This window comes from Centruroides vittatus, unplaced genomic scaffold, assembly GCF_030686945.1.
Source record: "Centruroides vittatus isolate TY-2023 unplaced genomic scaffold, ASM3068694v2 contig_397, whole genome shotgun sequence".
Lineage (NCBI taxonomy): Eukaryota > Metazoa > Arthropoda > Arachnida > Scorpiones > Buthidae > Centruroides > Centruroides vittatus.
In genome coordinates, this window is record NW_027122212.1 from 1453064 (window position 1) to 1474582 (window position 21519).

At 32.1% G+C, this 21519-nt stretch overlaps 1 protein-coding gene across 2 annotated transcripts in view; it reads left to right on the plus strand.

Moving 5' to 3' along the window:
• The first annotated feature begins 888 nt into the window (after positions 1-888).
• Hacl (2-hydroxyacyl-CoA lyase) overlaps positions 889-21519 on the plus strand; it is a 51957-nt gene continuing 31326 nt past the window's right edge. The window contains exons 1-6 of one of the 2 annotated variants that reach the window (XM_067271393.1): positions 889-957; positions 9024-9128; positions 10514-10554; positions 10617-10697; positions 10765-10837; positions 10918-10995. In XM_067271393.1, coding sequence (XP_067127494.1) covers positions 904-957; positions 9024-9128; positions 10514-10554; positions 10617-10697; positions 10765-10837; positions 10918-10995 — 432 coding nt within the window. In that variant the 5' untranslated portion in view covers positions 889-903. Of the gene's footprint in view, positions 958-9023; positions 9129-10513; positions 10555-10616; positions 10698-10764; positions 10838-10917; positions 10996-21519 lie in introns of those variants that run through there. The other variant, XM_067271392.1, reaches the window with a different exon arrangement.

Consider the following 21519-nt stretch of genomic DNA (forward strand, 5'->3'; position numbering starts at 1 on the left):
ATTGTAAATCCAAGACAAGTCTACAATTTGTCAAGGTAGTAAATCATACTCGAGAATTTACGTAAACTCTCTCTCTCGAAATCATATTATGTCCAACTTCTTTCGAATATTGTCACATGTCTTTCTCTCTCTTCAATCCTTCACAACGAAATTTAAAAGTTTCAATTTTCCCGTATAAAGGAACTACTCTGCAAAATTACAAAAATTTTCAAATAAAGGCACAGGAGTTATTTTGCTTCAAATTGGATAAGCAAAATCGTTTATTCCCACACACTAATTCTATATATACATAAAAACCTGGCAGGTATTTTGCATTTCTAGACGTTTCAGGTTCCTCTGGGTCCAATAATGTAAAAGTCTCGGGTGTAGTTGTTTGTTCGATTGGCATACTTTTCCTCTGTTATGTATGACAGCAGGGATAGGAAAAGTCGTAAAAATTTACTTATATGTAAATAAGATAGAGTTTTGTCCTTTACATGTTTAAGCCCTATTAGTCCGTATGCAGACCCTGTACACAATACATGTACCGCAAGCTTTCGATACAGTCTGGCCTTGTTAAACGCTGCAAATGACGTCATGCGCGCGCACATGTTTGCTGCGGAAAATCTCCACACGAGCAAGCGATCGAGTTCCTGCAAACATCGAACTGACTTAACTATTGTAGGAATCGCATTGGTAAAAGCTCAAATTTTATTTTTGTGCTATATTACCAGAAAACATTTTATGCTATTTTTTTTCCTATATTAAGCCATAACTACTGGCTCTTAACGGCTGTTTGAAAACAGAAAAAAGTTTAGGGAAGTCACAAATATCCAGCGAATTTTTAGGAGTAATAGAAAAAATTCTGGGGGCGCTCTGGTTTGGGAGTTCGCATTGAGGATTTTGTCACGTGTTTCTGCCAAGATGTCGAAAATGTTGACTGGAGCTGCAGTCGTAGCTAAAGCTTTACAAACGCAGGTATTTTTTCCATTCTGCATAGCAATAGTCTTTATTTTTATGCGTTGCCAATTAAGGCGACAGGTTTGCTAAGTCGGTGGTGTCGGAAGAACAGTAAGCGCCAGCGTTCTAAAATGTTGCACACCTAGTGATGGTAATTTTTCTTCTAACAATCGATTTTTCGAGTAATCGATTAATTGGTCCGATTCAATATCGATTATATTGTAATTGATAATATAGAAGGCCTAAACGTAACGCAAAAAAAAAAAATATATATATATATATATATACCCGTGTTTATGTATTTACCATACAGAACCCGCTTAATCTCACGTAACGTGAAAATATTTTTTTTAACGAACGATGCAGAACTAATAGGACTTTATATTGGAAAACGAAAAACTGCGATAAACAAAGCAAATGATTAAGGAGAATAACCCAGAAAAATCAAATTGATAACACTTCTATAGAACTACAAAAAGACAACATTGCGTTTTAGCTCCTTAAAAATTAGGCAAGGTCAAACTTGCAATAATTGTAAAAGTCACGAATGCAATGAATATTCGTATGGCGAATTTGTAAATTGTCGTAATAGTAACAGTAGTTTTTTCGATTTTTGCAACTCAGAATATTGAGGCGCAGCATTAGCCAAGCCTCTTCTATGTGACTTATAATGTTGCATTCGGTCACAAAATTCGATCCATCGATTTTGATGAGACTTTGCCATTTTCCATTAATTGCTACGAGGAATTCAAAAACGTAACGAGAGTCCATTTAAGTATAAAAAAAAAAAAAATAGGGGTCTGTGACTTTGTTTCTGACGTACAGTGGAGTCAGAGTGACCAGCTCCTAGACACAAGACTCACTTCTTTCTTTCTTTCATACAATGGTTAATGTGGAGTGTGCAGCTCGTTTAGGCTATTTACTCTGAGAATGAGAATATCTGTTGCATGCATCTGATTAGCCAGCCTTATAGATGGAATGGCCATACACGTGCGGGGGAAATAATGCCTTCCAGGAGGTCTTTTAAGGGAAACTGTCCCCTATTTGGGCATTACGGAAATGGAGAAAACCCAGAAAAACTCCACGTGGCTGGCCCGTCCGAGCGAGGCGTGAACCCATGACCAAACTCCTGGTGTTTGGGGATGAAGACCACTTGGCCACTGGTGGGCCCGAGATGCTCTTTGTGTATAGCTGGGATGGTGATGTTACATCGATATGCCCACTCCACCCTATTTACATACTTATAGTTAACGTTTATTTAACTCCGGCAATCTTCTTTCTGTGTCGTGTCGTCGTCTTCGCATAATTCATTTTTTAAATTTTTGGTGATGGTTTGGGTGCGAAATCATTCTTTTAACTTCTCTTTGGAAGTCTCTCCCGAGATGTCGTTTCTGTGTCGATGATGCGTTTGATTTGCCCTCGGCAGTTGTAGTAAGGTGAATTTTGTTTTTAGTTTTTGAATTTTGCCCAGGCGAGATGCAATAGTTTATCCTTAACAAAATAAAATGCCCCAAAATAAATAAGAAAACGAACCAAAAATTAACCTCCCAAAAAAATGAAACGGGTCAGAATTGACTCCTTAATCGATAGGGGCAATGGTGGTGACAGCAGCAGTAGTAGTAATATGAATATTTAAAATGGGTTGCACTGATTACTTACCAAATAGAACCGGGGAGCCTTTAAGTTAATAAAGACTTTTAAATCAATTATCCTCACTTAGTACAAGAGTGGATTGAAAAGTTTCTAGAATGACAATGAAAATCAAATAAATAATTTCCAAGTTATGGTTTATTTTTCAACATAATCCCCTTGAATCATAACATACTTGATCTAATGTTTCTCCAGCTTTTTGATGCAAGTAATAAATGGGTGTGTGGTTATGCTGAAATGGCACTTTTTTCTTGATTATTTCAGTGTTCTTTTTCCTGAATCCCTACTTTGACCTTGTCCAATAGTATTGCATAGTATTGGCCAGTGATGCACATATAACACACAAAGTGATGAATCATTTTCAAGACATCCAAAAACTCCTACTAAGAAAAAATCCATGACATAGTGTCAGAACATCACTGAATCAAAGTATGTGAAATTAAGGAAGCTGTGGGCATTCCTACGAACATTTGGTATAACAAAGATGTCGTCTGCAAGACGAGTGGTGCATTTGCCAGTTTTTCCTTTTTTGAGATAGTCAAATAACAAAATTTCTTTGGCATCCCAAAAAACACTGATGCCATCACCTTGCCAGCTGAATGAATGGTCTTCACTTTCTTTGGAATCTGCTTGTTATCTCCAATCCATTGTTTTGATTGAACTTTTGTTTCTGGTATGTAGTTGTGAATCTGGGTCACATTCATTGTCACAAATCATCACTTCAAAACTATTGGATTTTCTTAAATGATTTCAAACTCCGAACTGAAATTTGGGGCTGGAATGCATTTTTGCTCTGGATTGAGCAAATGCACCACTCGTCTTGCAGACGACATCTTTGTTATACCAAATGTTCGTAGGAATGCCCACAGCTTCCTTAATTTCACATACTTTGATTCAGTGATGTTCTGACACTATGTCATGGATTTTTTCTGAGTAGTAGGAGTTTTTGGATGTCTTGAAAATGATTCATCACTTTGTGTGTTATATGTGCATGTGTGTGTGCAACTAGGCTTGAATTCCAAAACCCAAAAATTTATTATGTAAAATGAAATTGATGAATTGCCAAGAACATTGTCCAACCTGGATTTGATTTTCATTGCAGTTTTTCCCTCCAAATGGAAAAATTTGATAACAGATTGAATTTTGTTTTTTCTTCATGTACCAACAGGCACAGAGGGTATCTATCTCACTTCAGTGCTTGTAAAAACTTAACTATTGGCCAGATCAATGTAAAATTTGGAGACAATACATACAAAAGATTTGCTAATGCAGCATGGGAAAAATATTTCCAAATAAAAAACTTCTAACAGCGATTCTGGAAATTTTTTAATCCACTCTTGTCTAGTTTCTGAAAGAAATTCAATTCAAACTACAAATTGCTTTTCTCAAATAAAAACTTTTTAGAAAATTAAAGTGATTTTATGCTATCCAACCATCATCAAAAGTCAACATTTCTAGTTGACTGTAATTAACTACTTGTCCACTTATTTATTTGGTCTTATATTATATTGTATTCTATTTAATGGTTTATACATTGAGCCCATTTAACTTATTTATTATATCACTAATTATATCTAAAAGTAACCATTTCTTTACATTTGTTTAGACTCCTAAAATGTATTTTAGCTTCATTACTCCAGCTTTCTTCTGTTTGTTTATTATGGTCTAAAAATTTTTTACATAATCACACTATTTTTAACAAATCCAAGAAATGCAAAACAAATTGCTTAATATATTATTTATAATATAATATAATAAAAATTAACATATAATATGAATATATATTTAGCTGTTGACAGCACTATAGCTTAACAATTCTATTTAGCTATATTTTCACATATGTATTCTACCACATTATAAATGTTCAACACAGCTACAAAGTGGCTACAACAAATACAGAAAGTACCAAGAAGAAAAAAGTTATCACAGTCATGGGAAAAAGGACTACAGGAATGGCAGCAATGACAGTAGATGAAAAAGGTTGGGTACATATTAGGATTTAGAAGGAAAAAGACTGTTATGAATATGCTTAGGAATGAGAAAGAAGCCATCAGTAATAATTCGAGGCCAGGAATATATGCATTAAGTCTGTAAAAATGGCAATAGTTTCTTCTGAATAGAATCTACGCATCAATCAATAAAGAAAACAGTGGATGAGCATTATAATTTGGCAACAACAGGAAAAGATGACAGTAGTAGTGTTGTGGGACAATGAAGTGGAATTAAAATGGTTGAAACCAGTCCTAATACAAGAATGCAGAGAAAGGAGAGAATTGGAATCTTAGAACAAGTATATGTTTGTCGTTTATCAAAATATATTAATAAATAATAATGACATAATGAAACTACCAAGCAATTTTACAATACTGTTAAGTAAAATGAACCTAGAAGGGCTAGATAAAAACATTCCAGTAATATAGAGTAAACTTTTGAATAATTAGGACACAATATAAAAATAGAGTAATAACAAGAGAAAGTTAATGCAAAAAACTTTAAATTCTGAAGTGTAAATTTGATAAATAGTACAGTCAAATCTGGGATTTTGAACAGGTTGGTTTACGAACAAAATTCTGAACCCAATTTTTTCTCCAGTTGCTGAACAAACTACTCAGCAGAGTTGACTGATGGTCAACTTCATATACTTCCTACATTACAGAAAGTGAACAACCCAACCAATCAATGACAGGACTATCACTTCAGAAGGTAGTGGTGCCAAGATTGCCTTGCATCACAATATGAATCATTGATGACATTACTGTTTAAATTAGACTTCAATGTGCATGCAGGAAAGATACTACTTCCATTTTTCTGTTTGTGCTGCAGTTGAATTTAAATCAAATTAATAAAAACTGAGTTAATTGACATTCATATAACATAAATGGCATTCAAGAATTTGTCTTTAAATATGCTAAAGTTAAATTAAATGACAAAAATTTATTAATGTAATATTATATATTATAGTATTAATATGTATATAATTCTAGGTAGCCAGTTAATTAAAACTAAAAATAATAATCAAAACTATCCTAACACTGAAACTGAAATTAAAAATAAAATAAATAAATTAAATTAAAATTTAAATCAAATCAATTGAAACAAAATATTTTGGAAAGTGTGGATAAAGTACTTGTTGTTGGTTGTACTTGTCTTGATTGATTTGGTTATATTTCATGCAGGCAGTCAGAGTTGAGTCGGTTGGTGGTGACAGAAAATTTGCATTCAATATATATTTAGAATAGATAGAGATATAGATAAAATAATATATTGCCTTTATAGGTGTTTTTATGCAAGAAATACAGCAAAAAAGATAGGAAAAGGTTTTGTTTTGGGGATCAGGACAGATCAATCCATTTTATATAGTTTCCTATGAGAAAAGTTTCAGTTTTAGAACAAATCGGTTCGCAAACAACTTTTAAATGAATTAAGTTCGAAATCCAAGGTTTGATTGTATTTGAAAAAACATTCTAAATTTTAGAATCAGTGAAGTCAGTTCAACAGAATGGGATTTAAATATACAATGTTCTTGAATGAATGTATACAAATATAAAGATCTACAAACCTCATTATTAGTTCAAAACCATATGATTGATATCGAGCTATATTATGCCATTATTAATAATTAAATGTTAAGTAATTTGGCTTAGAGGTAGGCATTAGGTATTGTGTTTAATGTTTACCTCTTTTATATTTACCTCTAAATATTTTAATAATTAATTTAGAAGGTTTTGGAAGAAAAGAATTAGTCCTCAAACCCACAATTTCTTTTTTGAATGAATTTAGCAGAATATTTGATCTATTTGAGAAGTTTAAAATGAGTTGTAACTGGTAATGGCTTAAAAGGAGCCAAAAATATTTTTCAAAAAGTAAACAGTTTCAATAGTTAAGAGGATACATTTGTACCAAGTTTTCTAAAATATTATAAATTTGTTATTCAAATGTTGGTAATACAGTAATGTTTTTAAATATAAGGTATAAAATGGTTTAAATATAAGGTATAAATTAAATATAAGGAATATAAATGATATAAGGTATATCAACCTTATATCATTTATATTCATATTTTGTGAATGGCTAACTCATTAAAATGTTTAAAGTTAATGTGATTGGTATTATGTATTAAAGCTAAGTGAAAGTATTCAAGTACTCTATTAAACTTAATAATCACAATCTATTGCTTTACTTAGAGAGTTATTCTTTATTATTGATCTTCATACATCAAGCACTTTTGGAACTGTGCTCCGTCACCAAAGTTTATATTAAATGTAACAAAAATTGAAATAAAATCAACTGTTGCATTCAAAACTTGAACTTATGCTGCAAAAAGAAGAGAGAAGAAAAGAACATTCAGATTTTGAATGTCCTTGATAGAGCACAGAGCATTCAAAACAAAAATGTTTGTTTCTTTTCGTTTCTTTTCTTTTTTGTAATGCAAATTCGATTTTTTTGAATGCAATGGTTGATTTTATATTTGTTATGAACTTTGATGATGGAGCACAGCTTCAAAAGTAAGGAATATTTGGAAATGAAGGAGTCACTTAAGAAAGCAGTGTATTAACAGATATGCTGCAAATCATGATAAAACTTGTAAGCCTATTTTTCAATATGAACTGTGATACATTTACAGACAGTATCACTTTCAGTTGGAGGGGAGAAGTATTAATATGCATTATATGGAGGGTGGCTTACTATGAAAACATTTCAGGAAAAGATCAAAAGAAGGCCAGGCAACATTTTATAATTCCAACAAACAACTATTAATTGGATATTGGATAGTTTTGAGGAATTGTAACTACAGAGTAATGAAAGTCTACTGGTTGACCTGCAAGCAAAAGAATCACTAAAGTTATGCAGGAAGTGGAATGCATATTTAAGCAGGATTCTTGAGACATCATAGAGAATAGTGACTGCTAAACTTGGTCTTTTGATGATTATTCTGTATGACAGAAGGAAAGATGTTTGGCATCACTATCTACAGAAGAGAACCAGCTCCAAAGTGCAATTAGGAGCAGGAACATAGAGTAAAACCTAATGTTGATGTTCAGCTGTATGCCAAAGGAGAGTAAGTAACCAAAACAAGTGCCTTGACAAATTCTACCATTTCACTAACAAATCAAATATACTGCATTAAGTCAGGTTTGTAGGGAAAGCCAAATTTCTAAAACATTCCTTAAAATGGCAGGCATTTGATAAATGCAGACCCATGACTAAACATTTCATTTCTTGAGGATCTATCAATGTTGATATATACCTCAAACAGTATATTAAAAAGCATTTTGTCCAAAAACACTGTAACCTGGAAAATATGGTATTCTGGTCAGATCTAGTGATATCCATTTTGCCTGAAAAGTTACTGAATATGTTCAAAGTATTGGCATGAGTTTGTGGAAAATGAAAACAATGTCTCAGGCCCATCCCATTAAAAGATTTTGGGCACTGTAAATAGCCATATACCTCTCATCCTTGAGGTTGAATTCATTCAAACAAATTTGTTGCTCAAAAATGTTGGGAAGAAGTCTGAGATGTGTTTAATTGCAGGAGTTTGAGCAAAATTAAGACAACATGGTGTCTATGGGCCATTCTTTAGCAAAAATTGAATCTGAACTATCTGGACTATCCCACGAACAAAATTGATCTTTGTACCTTCATTCATTCTGGTAAAACAGTATCTATTAAAAGTAACATTCATTTCTAAACTTTGTGTACCCTTACTTTGTGTATGAAGATCAATAATAATTAATAACTGAGTAAAGTAGCTAACTGGATTTTTGAGAATCAGAGCTAGTGTTCTATTAATAATATGCAAGTATATATTTATATATATACATACACACACATATATATATATATATATACACACAGTTGAGTCTGCATAAGACATCATAGGTTTTTGTACATCCATGTCATACCTGCTTGCCACCATGTTTCGGGTCCCATCTTGCACACACCTTCAGATATTGCAACTTTTCCATTAAAATCCTAGGAATTGTGCTTGGGAAAAGCCCAATAACCAAAATGCAGAGATCATCCAGAGTGATTCGCCAATCTTCATGTACGGTTTGCTCAACTTCGTGACTGTCTTGTTGGAAATTGGGGGTCTCCTGCTTCTTTCTTCATCGTGAATTTCAGTACAATCAGCTGCAAACTCCCTATACCACTTGAAGATGTTTTTGACATCTATGCATGACTCACCACACACTTCTGTCAATTGACAATGAATTTCAATCGGTTTAACACGACATGGCGATGAGCTGGTATGACATGGGCGTACAAAAATGTATCAACTGAAATGGCAATTATGTAGAAAAATAGATAAATGTTTGAGCTTTAAAATGATATGAACTTTATTTTTGTTTAAACGTTTTTTTATATTTAAAAAATTAGGAGACCTTACTTTTGGGATTACCCTCATATATAGTTTAATTTTATTTTAATAGGGAATTAAATATCTCTTTGGAGTTGTTGGTATTCCAATTGTAGAAGTTGCACTTGCAGCTCAAGAAGTTGGTATTAAATATGTTGGAATGAGAACCGAACAGTCGGTGAGAATAATTTTATTGTATATTAATACAGTTTTAATTGGTGATTTATGTATATTTAGTATCTTTCAATAGAATGAACTCTTCTTACAAAAATGTACAATAAATTTCTAATATGCATATTTTTAAGTTCATGAAACCAAACATCCATTTTGCATTTATCTGCATTTTGACACTCCAGGAGCCCAAAAACATAAAAAAAAAATAATCCTTACAAAATTTTGTGTTTGTATGTATTGATGCCTATTTTGCATTATATCTCAGGACCAGATAAACCAAAAATTTGGCAGGATTATTTTTGTATATTGGGCATTGATGCTAATAAATTTTGGTGGTTAAAGGTTGAAGGGGTGAGGGAGATAAAAAGGGTCATGTGTCATATCTAGAGTAAGTTCAGACTTAATGATTAATTTACTTGTTATTAGCATTTACAATTTTTTATAAAATGCATCTTTACCCTTAAAATTAAGCTTTTTGCCATTTTATAATAAAGATATAAAAAGTGTGTTTAATAAAATATCGTAACAGATGGCACAACTAAAATTTTAAAGTTACCAGGAAAGTTAAGCAATGCGTTACTGGATTTTTAAACATCATCTTCAAGTAAAATACATAATTAAACAAAAGAATAGAATATAACAAACATTATTTCAGAACAGCAAATGCTAGTTAATTTAAATTAAAACAAATGAATAAAAATAAATATGATAAAAACAAATAATAAAAAAAAGAAATAAATGACAAAATTAAATAAAAAATGCATGAGAAATATAAAAGTGAAAACATAAAATAAACTAAATAAACAGTTTTTGAGACTATAGAGAACACTTCACACTGGGTGTTAAATAATTCTCACCCAAAACCTAAGGTCTGGTGTCAGAAAAAATTCACTTCACTAATGTTTTCGGGCTCCTCCGGAGTCCTGCTTCAGGTGAACGTTGGCATTTTATTCCATTTTGCATAATGTTTAGGCAAACAATCCAACGCCTCCCATTTTTAAATCACAATGGATATTTTGATATGATATGATTTAATATTTTTGAACACTTGAATTTTTATTTTAAATTGATGTTCCATCAAAGAAAGGGCAACATTCACCTGAAGCAGACTTTAGAGGAGCCTGTAAATGTTAGTGAAGTAAATTTTTTCCAACACCGGACTTGCAAGTCATGTTCTTTCTATTGAAGTACAGAATGAGTGCTTGGTTTCTACAACATAAAAAATAGGCAAGTAGCATAGCCTGATTCTAAAGGAAGTTTAAATATGCAATCATACTGATGGAAGTTTAATCAAACAAGATAATAATTAGTCATAAATCACCAATTAGAATTACTTTCTACATTCTGAAGTGTCATTGATTACTAAATTTCTTTGTTAAAATTAATTAGGCATGCTATGCAGCAAGTGCTATGGGTTATTTAACTAAGAGGTTAGTGATTATGAAAATAACTTGTAAAAAAAGTTATAGATTAATTTACAGTTATTGTATAGACCTGGTGCATGCTTAGTGGTGTCAGGACCAGGATTGATCAATGCTTTGTCCGGACTGGCAAATTCACAGGTAAATGGATGGTAAGTGAATTGATTATTCAATAGTTTTAAGTTTTTTCTATATTTAAAAATTAAATTTCTGTTTCAGGCCTTTTTTATTAATAGGTGGATCAAGTGATGAGGATCAAGAAGGAAGAGGTGCATTTCAAGAATATCCACAAGTATTTAAATCAAAATTGATTCTATATAATAATTTTCATGTATATACAATGATTTCCTTAAAATTTGCATTTTACTATAGGTTGAAGCCAGTAGAATGTATTGTAAATATTCTGCTCGGCCTACCTCTATAGAAAATATCCCATTTCACATTGAAAAGGTAATTTATTTAGTTAGAAACAATTAGTATTGAGATTCATATTATGTAAATGTTCTAGATTTTATTAACCAGATTTCATTAAATTAACATACTTCATATTTTTTTTCTTCTGTAATTCATTGAAAAATGTAGAGAAATGAGATGTTTTCAGATGTATTTAACACCTATCTTCAACCATAAATGAAATAAGTAACTCAAATTCCAAATGAGAACATACAATGCAGAAGCTTAAACTTAACATTTCACTGAGAAACTACTAATTTGAAAACTGAACATTACATACACAATTTTGCAAGGCTTATTGTATAAAATTAAAGTAGAACATGGTCCACCAGTTTGAAATTTATCAGAATTCTAATGTCTCACATATTGCAAAAGAATATTATCTAATTTTAAAACGTTATAGTTACTGAAAACATTTATGTCTCTTCTATATATTCAATCAATTCAAACATATCACTGACTCAACACAGGATTGTACTAACCAAAATGTTCTACCTGTTACCGGTGTGCCTTCTCTAGACGACCAAAAAACAAAATCAACACCAATAGTTCGTTACTAACATTTTTGAACTGAAATACTGGTTCTTCATCAGGTAACTTTGAATTTCTGGACTGTCGTTCGAAGAAAACCAAATTCAAAATTAGAACACACGTTTAACCGATTGCGTCTTCTTAGGCATGCGCACTAAGGTGCCAGATGGAACTCATAGGTTATTGTTCATCAGCACTTGCCACGCAGCTGATAGCGTTAACTCTTCTTTCCGATTTATGCAGTTACTATCACTAAGGTTAGCCAAGTATATGTAGGCAGTTTCTAACCACCTGATGTGTTGCACGTGGTGCGTATAACTCTGGTTTGCTTGAAATCCGGCTCTATATCTGGATCGGACGAATAAATGTTAGAGCGGTGGTGTTCCTTTGCTTTTGTACATCAGCTGCGTGCTCCTTCAGTCTAACTCCTAATGATCTTTTTGTAGAGCCCAGATATACCAGGTTTCGATCGCATCTGTGATCTTTAATCGGGATGCTATATACCCCTGGGAGTCTTTCTCTGTCAGGCTGGTCTTCTCCGTTACTTAGGATGGTGAATATAGACGCACATCGTCTGTAGGCTGTGTGGCTGCGCCTCTTTTTAGCTATCTCGGAATAGATCGATTTGAGATAAGAGTTATAAGTGACTGTAATGATTTTATCTTCCTCTTGGCAGACTTCACCTTGTGCATTGCCCTGGTCAGGACTTTGGTTAGTGTGGAACTTAACCACAAAGTTACCTGATGAAGAACCAGTATTTCAGTTCAAAAATGTTAGTAACGAACTATTGGTGTTGATTTTGTTTTTTGGTCGTCTAGAGAAGGCACACCGGTAACAGGTAGAACATTTTGGTCAATTCAAACATTAAAACAAAATAAATACTAACACCACCTGTGATAAAACATTCAATTGAATACTGTAACATAAACATCCAACAGCATCTCTAGCCCTGATTCTATCCAGATCCTACTTGTAATTCAATCTCCATGCATTTGATAGCATCTTTGAAATTAATGCATTTCCCCCTGTTCAGATGGCATAAATCTCAATTTTCTCTAAGAACCAAAGTTCTATGAAGTTCCATACCAGATGAATAATCTTAGCCCATTCCTTCTGCTCATCTATTTCAGGTTCCATTGCAAATATTGGCAATGCCATTGAATTTAGACCTTTTTCAATTGCGTATATGTGCTATTTTGTCATATTGTTTGAATTCCTGGATGTTGCTCCAACATATTCTCTTTCAATCCTTTTTGTGAAAGGTTCATAGAGTCCTTATTCCATAGCAGCTGAAACACCACAGAATCCTTTTATAACTAATGTTGCCTCATCATTGAAGGTGACCAGGTATAACACACTGTTGAAGAGTACAAATAGTAGAATAGCTGCAATAGCGGCTCCTTGTTTGCAAAGATTTTGATTGTTTATAATGTCTTAATAAGGTTGCTTCTAAAAATAGTTTTTATCATTTCAGCCATATCCATCTTTCCCTCCACTCAGTTTTTTATCTTTGTTTTTGCCTTTACATGTCACATACCATTGTAAGATTTTAAATTATGTAAATTCCAATTAGAACAATCTTTCAAACATTAATTATCAAAGTGTTCTGATTCAATTGAGGAACTTAAAGGAAAGAAGAGGTAACTAGCAGAATGATGATGTGTAATGTAAGTTAGAAGGTGTTGGTGTATGAGTTGGCCAAAAAATTTTGGTACATACTTCACAGTTTTATATACAGTGACATTCCATTAACCTGGCATCATTGGGACTGACATAGTGGCATTATAGCACCATGTCAGTAATAAAACAAGCAAAACAGTATCCTTAATTAATTTGAAAATCATATATAAGGGAGATACATATTATTCAGTGGCGTCCAATCTATGCAAGCTGCAGAAGCACTGCTTCTCTTTTATTTTCTAAAATATAAATACGTATTGTTCAATTATTTTCATATTTTAATGTATTTTGAATCAATTAAAATTAATATTTTATTATAACCGCATTATGTATCTTATTACAAATTTCTATACTACATGTGAAAAACAATGATAAGATTGCTATTGTATATACGAATATAAATCGTATATGCATATTCCCAGTGAAAGTGCTGTATTGTCAGATATGAGATAGCTTCCATGGCAAAAATATTTGAATGGTGTAAAGCAGCCATATTATACACATTCATGCATGCACTTTACAGAGCACCAACTTCATGCGGTTTAGCTGGTGGATGCCTACACACTAAAATATCGTATAATGTTATACGATATTTTGGTGTGGTTTCCAACAATTGTCTATTAGCCACTTGTAGGGAGCTATTTGACTAAATGGATTGTTTTAAGATTTAAAAAGTAAAGAATATTTTATGTTATTTTTATGTACGTTTCTTTACAAAGCTATATTTAATTATAATTTTCTTTAAAAGTATATTCATACAATTGTAGAATATTTTGTATCTGGTGTGTATATCCACTGCACATTTTATTTCACCAAGTAAGTTTTTATAATTGTATTTTTAATTTTAGCCTTATATTGTAGCTAGCGATTCAGAATGTAATTGTGGTATTGAAAATTTATTTTAAAAAAGTTTTGGCTGAAGACCATATAATGAGAAAGAAAACATTATTAAAAGTGAAAGACCAATACTTAAATTAAATATAAATACTTCAACAAAAAAACTTGCTTAACATTATCATGATAAAATTTATGAAGACATAAAATGGCTTTGTGGATTCATAAAAATGCAAAAATTGTTTTGTTGGCCTTTCCTACTATATTTAAATGAAATTAGTGTGTGGAATAAGAATGGCTTTGATGATTTAAATAATTTAAGTAAAGCTCACAAAAGATATGAAAATAGTAAATGTCTTTCATAAAATTGAAGCAATTTGGAAATCAAAGCAGAATAGAATTTAACATTAGTGAACAATTTAGAATAAATATTGAAAATTATAACAAGATAGTTATGTCTAATAGATATATTTTATCTAAATTAATAGATGTAATATGTTTTTTTATCAAAGTAAGAATTGGCATTTAGAGGGCATAGAGAATCTGTTGAATCTAATAACAGAGATAATTATATTGAACTTGGTTATTTATTACATACATTAGATAATTAATTAAAAATACACTTAGAGAAGTCTATGGTTTTTACTGGTTTATCGAGCAGAATTCAAAATGATATCGTTAAATTGTTAGGAAACATTTTATTGCAAGATATTAAAAAGGAAATTGAAAATTGAAGAAAATTTGTTGCTATAATTATAAACAAAACAACTGACATCAGCTACAGAGTTCAGATGTCAACTGTGTTTTGTTACATGAAAGAAAATAGTAATGTTGAAGAAAGATTTGTGAGATTTACTGATGTGAGTGAGAACAGAGATGCAAATATGTTATTTACTCACATTAAGAGTTACTTAGACAAATTTCAATGCACTAAAAATTAATGGCACAAGCATGCAATGGTGCTGCCATGATGGCCGGACAATTTAATGGTGTTCAAGCCAAAATTAAAGAAATATCGAAACAAGCTATTTTTGTACACCGTTATGCTCGCAGATTGAACCTAGTTTTCTCTCAATCTGTTGGATATATAAAAGAATGTAAAATATTTTTTCAAACTATGACAGGATTTTCTTCATTTTTTTCTAAATCTTCTAAAACAGTGGTTCTCAAAGCGGGTGCCGTGGCACCTTAGGGTGCCGCAAGTACGCCACAAGGGTGCTGCAAAATTTTTAAATAATTAAATTAAAATTACTTAAAATAATGGAATTAAAGTATTAAATTAAATAAATAATTAAAACAACTATAAAAAATGAATATTGGTTTTTTCTACTAATCTTGTTACGTCACCACTTGTCTCAGTGACTCGGTAATTGGCGACACACAAATACTAGATAAAAAATGAACTAGTTACTAGTTGTCTGTTCTTCTGTTCCTGCAGTGAGTAGAAGTGCAATATAAATGCGTTGAATGCAGTAAGTAGTTGTTTTTATTATTGTTATATGTTCAGACAATAACGAAAAAGCATTATATACAAATATTTTTCTTCTTTACAGCAAGAAAAAATAAATTATTAACTTGTAATTAAATTTTATAATAAAAGATCGAAGTTAATTATGTCGTTCAATATCATGAATAATTTTTTCATTAAAAAAAGAAGACGTGAAGATTCTAATGATCAAGAAGTGGTTACTGGTAGTAAAGCTAAGGAATCAATTAGCACTAGTAAATCATCAAAAATTGAGAGCTCATTTTATCACCTTTATAATAATAACTTTTGTTTTGAATGTTTTTGTGTTGTTTGTAAACAAACTTACTTACTTTAAAAACTTTTATTTTTTTTCAAAGACTTTTCATCCTTCATATCTTTACTAACCATAAAAAAGCAAAAAAAAAATAATAATAATAATAATAATAATAGGGGTGCCGTGAATTTTGTTTAATAATTTCAGTGTGCCACCAGACAAAAAAGTTTGAGAAACACTGTTCTAAAAGATCTCATACCTTAGACCTAAAAGTCAAAAAACGTTTTCCTTCAGCCTCACCTATTAGATGAAATTACAATAGCAGGATTGTGAACTGTGTTATGGAGTATAAACAAGAATTAAAACAAAAATAACAATCATTTATTAATCAAACAGATTTTAATACGAGATGGCACCTAACGCCTCCCTCTAGCGTCAAGCTCTAGTTCATTTCTAATCTACAATTATTATTTCCAAATTATAGCCCTATCTTTATGGCAGTTGTTGGTGTATATTTGCTTAGTGTTGGATTTCTGTGGGTGTGTGTATTTGTATATTTATGCCTTACTGGATTTTCAATGGCTGACTTAGTACCTTGAGTGGATGTTTCTGGATGAGGGCACTGAATGCATCCCAGTTGACACTGTAATAGTTGACAATGGTTATATCTTAAGCTTATATATACTGGAAGAGGAGATCAGACTGGAGGTCTGGGTAGCATAACTGGCATTGGATCTGCACGGTAAGCAGGAGTTGCGGGTTCAAGTCCCACTTTGGGTTGATTCTTTTCTTTCAGTTTAATTTAAATTATTTAATTAAAAATTATAATTATTAATTTTGATATGAGATGACACCTAATGCCTCCCTCTAGTGTCAAATTCATTTCTAATCTACAATCATTATTTCCAAATTATAGTCCAATCTTTTACTGCAGTTATGGGTGTATATTTATTTCACACTAATTACTTAAAAAAATTACATCTTGGTAAATTACATCTACATGATGGTACAAATAGGGTACCTATTTGTACCACCATGCACATCTGTGCCATTATTGGTTATAATCTTGTAAACATGTTTTGTTCTTCCTTAGGCACAGTGGAATGTTACAAATTATGCAAATCCAGTTTGTTTGCACAGTTTGTATGTACTTGGATTGTTTTTGTACTACATTTTGTACATCTCAAGGAAATTCAAGCACAGTGATGCGTTGAACCCTCAAGATGCAATGAATGAGCTACTTGTGATTTGTTATTCTTAAGAAATGGAGATGTTGACACTGGTGGACAGGTGCTACTTCTTCTTTGGAGGAGAGATACATTCATCCAAATCAGAGCTTGATGTTGATTTTTCATCATCTGATGTATCACCAGCAGATGAGTTGCTATCAGATGATATGTCTTCAGTTGAAGATATCTCTGATAGTTTACCCAAAATGTCTTCATAATCAAGCTTTCTAGCATTTTGTTTATGCATTGTCTTAGTGTTTACCTAAGCATCATTTATTAAAATACTGATTAACACTCAATTGTAAACCTAATTATGCATAGATTACATGCAGAAAACAACTCTAATTTCTATTCTGTCATAACACTAACAAATATTTAATAATATTTAAAACAAGTCTAAAAACCCAATTGAACATGTAATCATAATGAAAGAAATAAATAAAGGCAAAAAAAAACAACAAAAGTTCCATATGGCAGTAAAGCTATTGGTGGGACCATGTACTGTACCTCAACTAATACCATGCAGCACAGTGGTACGAATTTAGTATTACCATAAAAAGACATTTATTTCTGTTATTTACATTCAAAGTATTAGACAGATAACAAAATATCACACATAAAGAAATAATCAAACAAAATTTACCAACAGATGCTGAAAATAACACATCAGATACATTAAAAAAAGCTGAAAAACTACAAACAGAACATGTTGTCCTATGGGAGCCAATATAAAACAAAGAAAAATTCAAGAGCTCAATGTATTTGCTGACAGCCGCACCACCAGCATTTGCCAGACAATAGCATATTTTTATCTAAAAAGTGTGATAGTGCAGAATCTAAACCAAATTACTTTAAAAAAAAGACTTTTTTAAAATGATTATAGTAGTATAAAGCACAGTGGTACTTATTCAGTACCACTGTGCTTTATACCACTATAGATATGTGGTACTTAATGAGTACCACCATACTTGAGAGTTAATTACAGAAAGTTCTCTAAGATATGTGTTTTATTTAGTAATTTAAATTTGAAACAGATTAATTATTTTTGTTTTATCTGTTATGGACCATTGGACCATTCTAATGTTATAAATGTTAAAGTCAATATCATTCATATTAATGTGAGAATCTGGGACTTAGGAGAAATGTTTGTTAAAATATTACTTTAAAATTTAGACTTGATGGAAAAATTATCAGTTTTTAACTTTCTCTGATTCAGGGAGAAGGACATTTAGTTCCTCCCAAAATGATAGTTTCAGAACAGTGACCTGCCCAAACTGTTCAAACAATCGCCCAATTTCCTTCTCTTGACGAAAACATGGTGTTACATCTCAATAATACTATTGGATGTCAATTTTGTATAAAAGAGTAAAGGTCGCCTTTAACCGTGCTTTCAGCAGTGCTTTAATCATGCTCTAGCCCAGGGATGGGCAACCGGTGGCCCCTGGGCCGCATGTGGACTGCATCACATAAAATATGAATAAATATATCAATTTCCCAGCTTAATGAAGTATGCAGCAAAAATTCAAATGTTATTTTGTACAACTTATGTATGTGAATAGTTTTTCTGCCATGAATTTAGTAAAAATTAAAACAAGAAACCAGGTAACAGACACATCAAAACTAATTTAAAACTAGCAGTGACTGATATGTAACCAAATATTTCCGATATATGATGTAAACGTAATTATGTTCACATCAGTTCCAGAAGCTAAATTAAGTATACATATGCTAATTTATAATTACATAGGAATAAATAATTGTGATTTACCAGCATATTTCTTCTCTTTTCTCTTGTATGTGGCCCGCGTCAGTTCAAGTTTTAAAATGCGGCCCTTACATAGAAAAAGGTTGCCCATCCCTGCTCTAGCCATTGTTCCTGTTTTTGGCACCCTCACCAAGTACCCAATGGATTAGTAATCATCCTCCCAAGATTCTGAGTATGTGATCCCAGGATCTAATCTATTCACCATATTTTTGCTATGTATGGATGTCAGGTAATATAACCATTTTATTTGTAAACTCTCTCTCAATAGAACTAGAGGTTTGGATGTAATATCCTCATATAATTAATTATCAGACTTGTTCTATAAGTTAACTTAATAATCAAATATATAATACTCACTCTTAAACTAAACCAACTTCACTGCCTGTAACCGGTGTGCTTCTTCTCCAATGAAAGCCGAGAACTTTGCAAACATTTTCAAACCTAATGTGGTTTTTCTTCAGGCACTATGGAATTCTCTATAGTGCCCTAAAAAAGATTTCTTTCTAATTTACTCACATTTAATATAATATCTTAGAATAAATTATTTTTTAAACCATCTAAGTTAGTGCCTGACTCCATCATTGGCTTACATTACTGTAGAAACATTCGAATATAATATCTTCCTATAAATTCTGGTCAAGTTAGATTTCATCTTCGAGCACTCAGAAGACAAATTGATTTTTACGCATCTTGGTCTGCAAGTTTAGACTAAGTGGTATCAGGACCCTGACAGAGAGAGATCTCACTGATTTTCCTCTTAATCTTTATACCATCCTGATAGTGAGAGGGGTTAGACTGGAACAATCCTCCTAGTTCATATTTTGGTGTCATCAGAGTGGGGATGAAAACCCCATTTTCACATTGATAATATCTTATACTTATAGCATATTAATAGAAAATATGTGCCTACCTTATATATTTGAAAACTTATAAAATTTTTTAATCATAAAAATAAAGACAAAGATCTATGTCTAGTCAAATATTATCATCTGAGGATCATCCACAGTGAATGAACTCTCCAAAGAAATGAATGGTTCTCTTTGTTACCAGCCAGGGTGCTACAAACACTTTTGTTCAAGTTTTATCTTTTGTTGACTTGAAACAATAACATTCTATTTTTACTTTGTGCTTTGTACACTTTGTTTGCCTATAAATACAAATGTACTGTAATTATAAAAGTGCATGAACAGTAATGTACTACAGCTGTGTGAGATCCTGGATGGAATTCGAAATTTTGTGCTAAAATGTTAACAAATATCCAACAGGACAGTTAAACTTTCACCTTTTGAATATAAAGATGACACAAAAACTAAACAGTAACTTAGCAAAAAGTTTTATTTAATTAAATTGTCTTGCAAAAATTATTAAAAATTCTTTTTGTCAAAATGGAAACTAAAGGCTGGAATTACAAAGGAGAGTTTCAAAATTTGGAGGAATACAATCCAATTGGTATTGGGTTGAGTCGATGTCAACCTCTCCTGCAATCTGAAAGGTTTTGAATTGTCATCTGGAGACAAGGGTGGACCAATCGGAAAGTGATGAGGGATACAGTCATTCAATCAAAATGTGAAATTGAGAAGAGAACCCTTTAAAAACTCATGTCTTGATGACATGACATTCTTTCTCCAAGATCTGTTTTTTTCTCTCCATGATTGAATTCCTGAGGAACTAACACATCCCATCCTGAAGCCATTCTTTCTACTAAACCATTGATACTCAAGATATGATCCAGCCATCATAAAAGTTGAAGTTCTCTTTGTTGTGCTTTGGTGGACGAACACCTTAACTGATCCAAACTTCTCACGTAATCCAAGATTTCACTGGATGAAATGAGCCACATCACCATTGACTCATAAGACGTAAATTGCCAAGGGGCCTATTGTCTACATTCATGGTGACATCCAGACTTTCTCTGAACTCTTTCCTCCAACCAACTAATCAAAGTTGAATCTTTTATAGGTGAAATTAACAAAATATTGTAAGCATGTTTTGATTTAATTAAACAAGATCAAATTGTAAATGGTAAGCCTGTCTCACTGTCTAAATTACATCCACATATGAAACTCTCCACTCCTCGACCGTCCTGACACTAGTACCCCCATTGGTGACCTTACAGCTGTTTCCTGACAATTATTGATTCCAAGTGTGCTAAATATTTCTGCTTCTCATATCAAATGCTTGCAATAATGTCTATGAAAATGTCTTTAAAAAAGCATGCATTACTTTTATCTAGTTCAGCATCATGTCATCTTGGCATTTGTTATCTCTAAAAGGGGAACCTACACCTCTTTCCAAGAATTGCACATTTTGAGCACTTTTACATGAAAATCTTAACTAGACCTATCTAGTGCATCAAAACCCCCTCAAAAAGCTCAACAAGATGGCTTATTGGATTTGCCGGCATACCAGAGGCCAGGTTAATGGAATTTCACTGTACAGTGGAAACTCACTTAATGAGCATAATTTGTTCCAGAGTCTTACTCATAATGCGAAACACTCGTTAAGAGAAACAATTTTTACCATAGAAATTAATGTAAAATATGATAATGCGTTCCACGCCAAAAAAATGATGAAATGTTTTATGTATAACGTTTATTAAAAAAAAATTGTACAATATACACTGTTAAGAAGCGTGAATCATCATCATCTTTTCTTCTAGTGTGGAATGAACCATCCTGGAATGAAAATTTGATTTGCAGAAACAAAAAAAAAATTACAGCTAATATGTTTGATAAACACT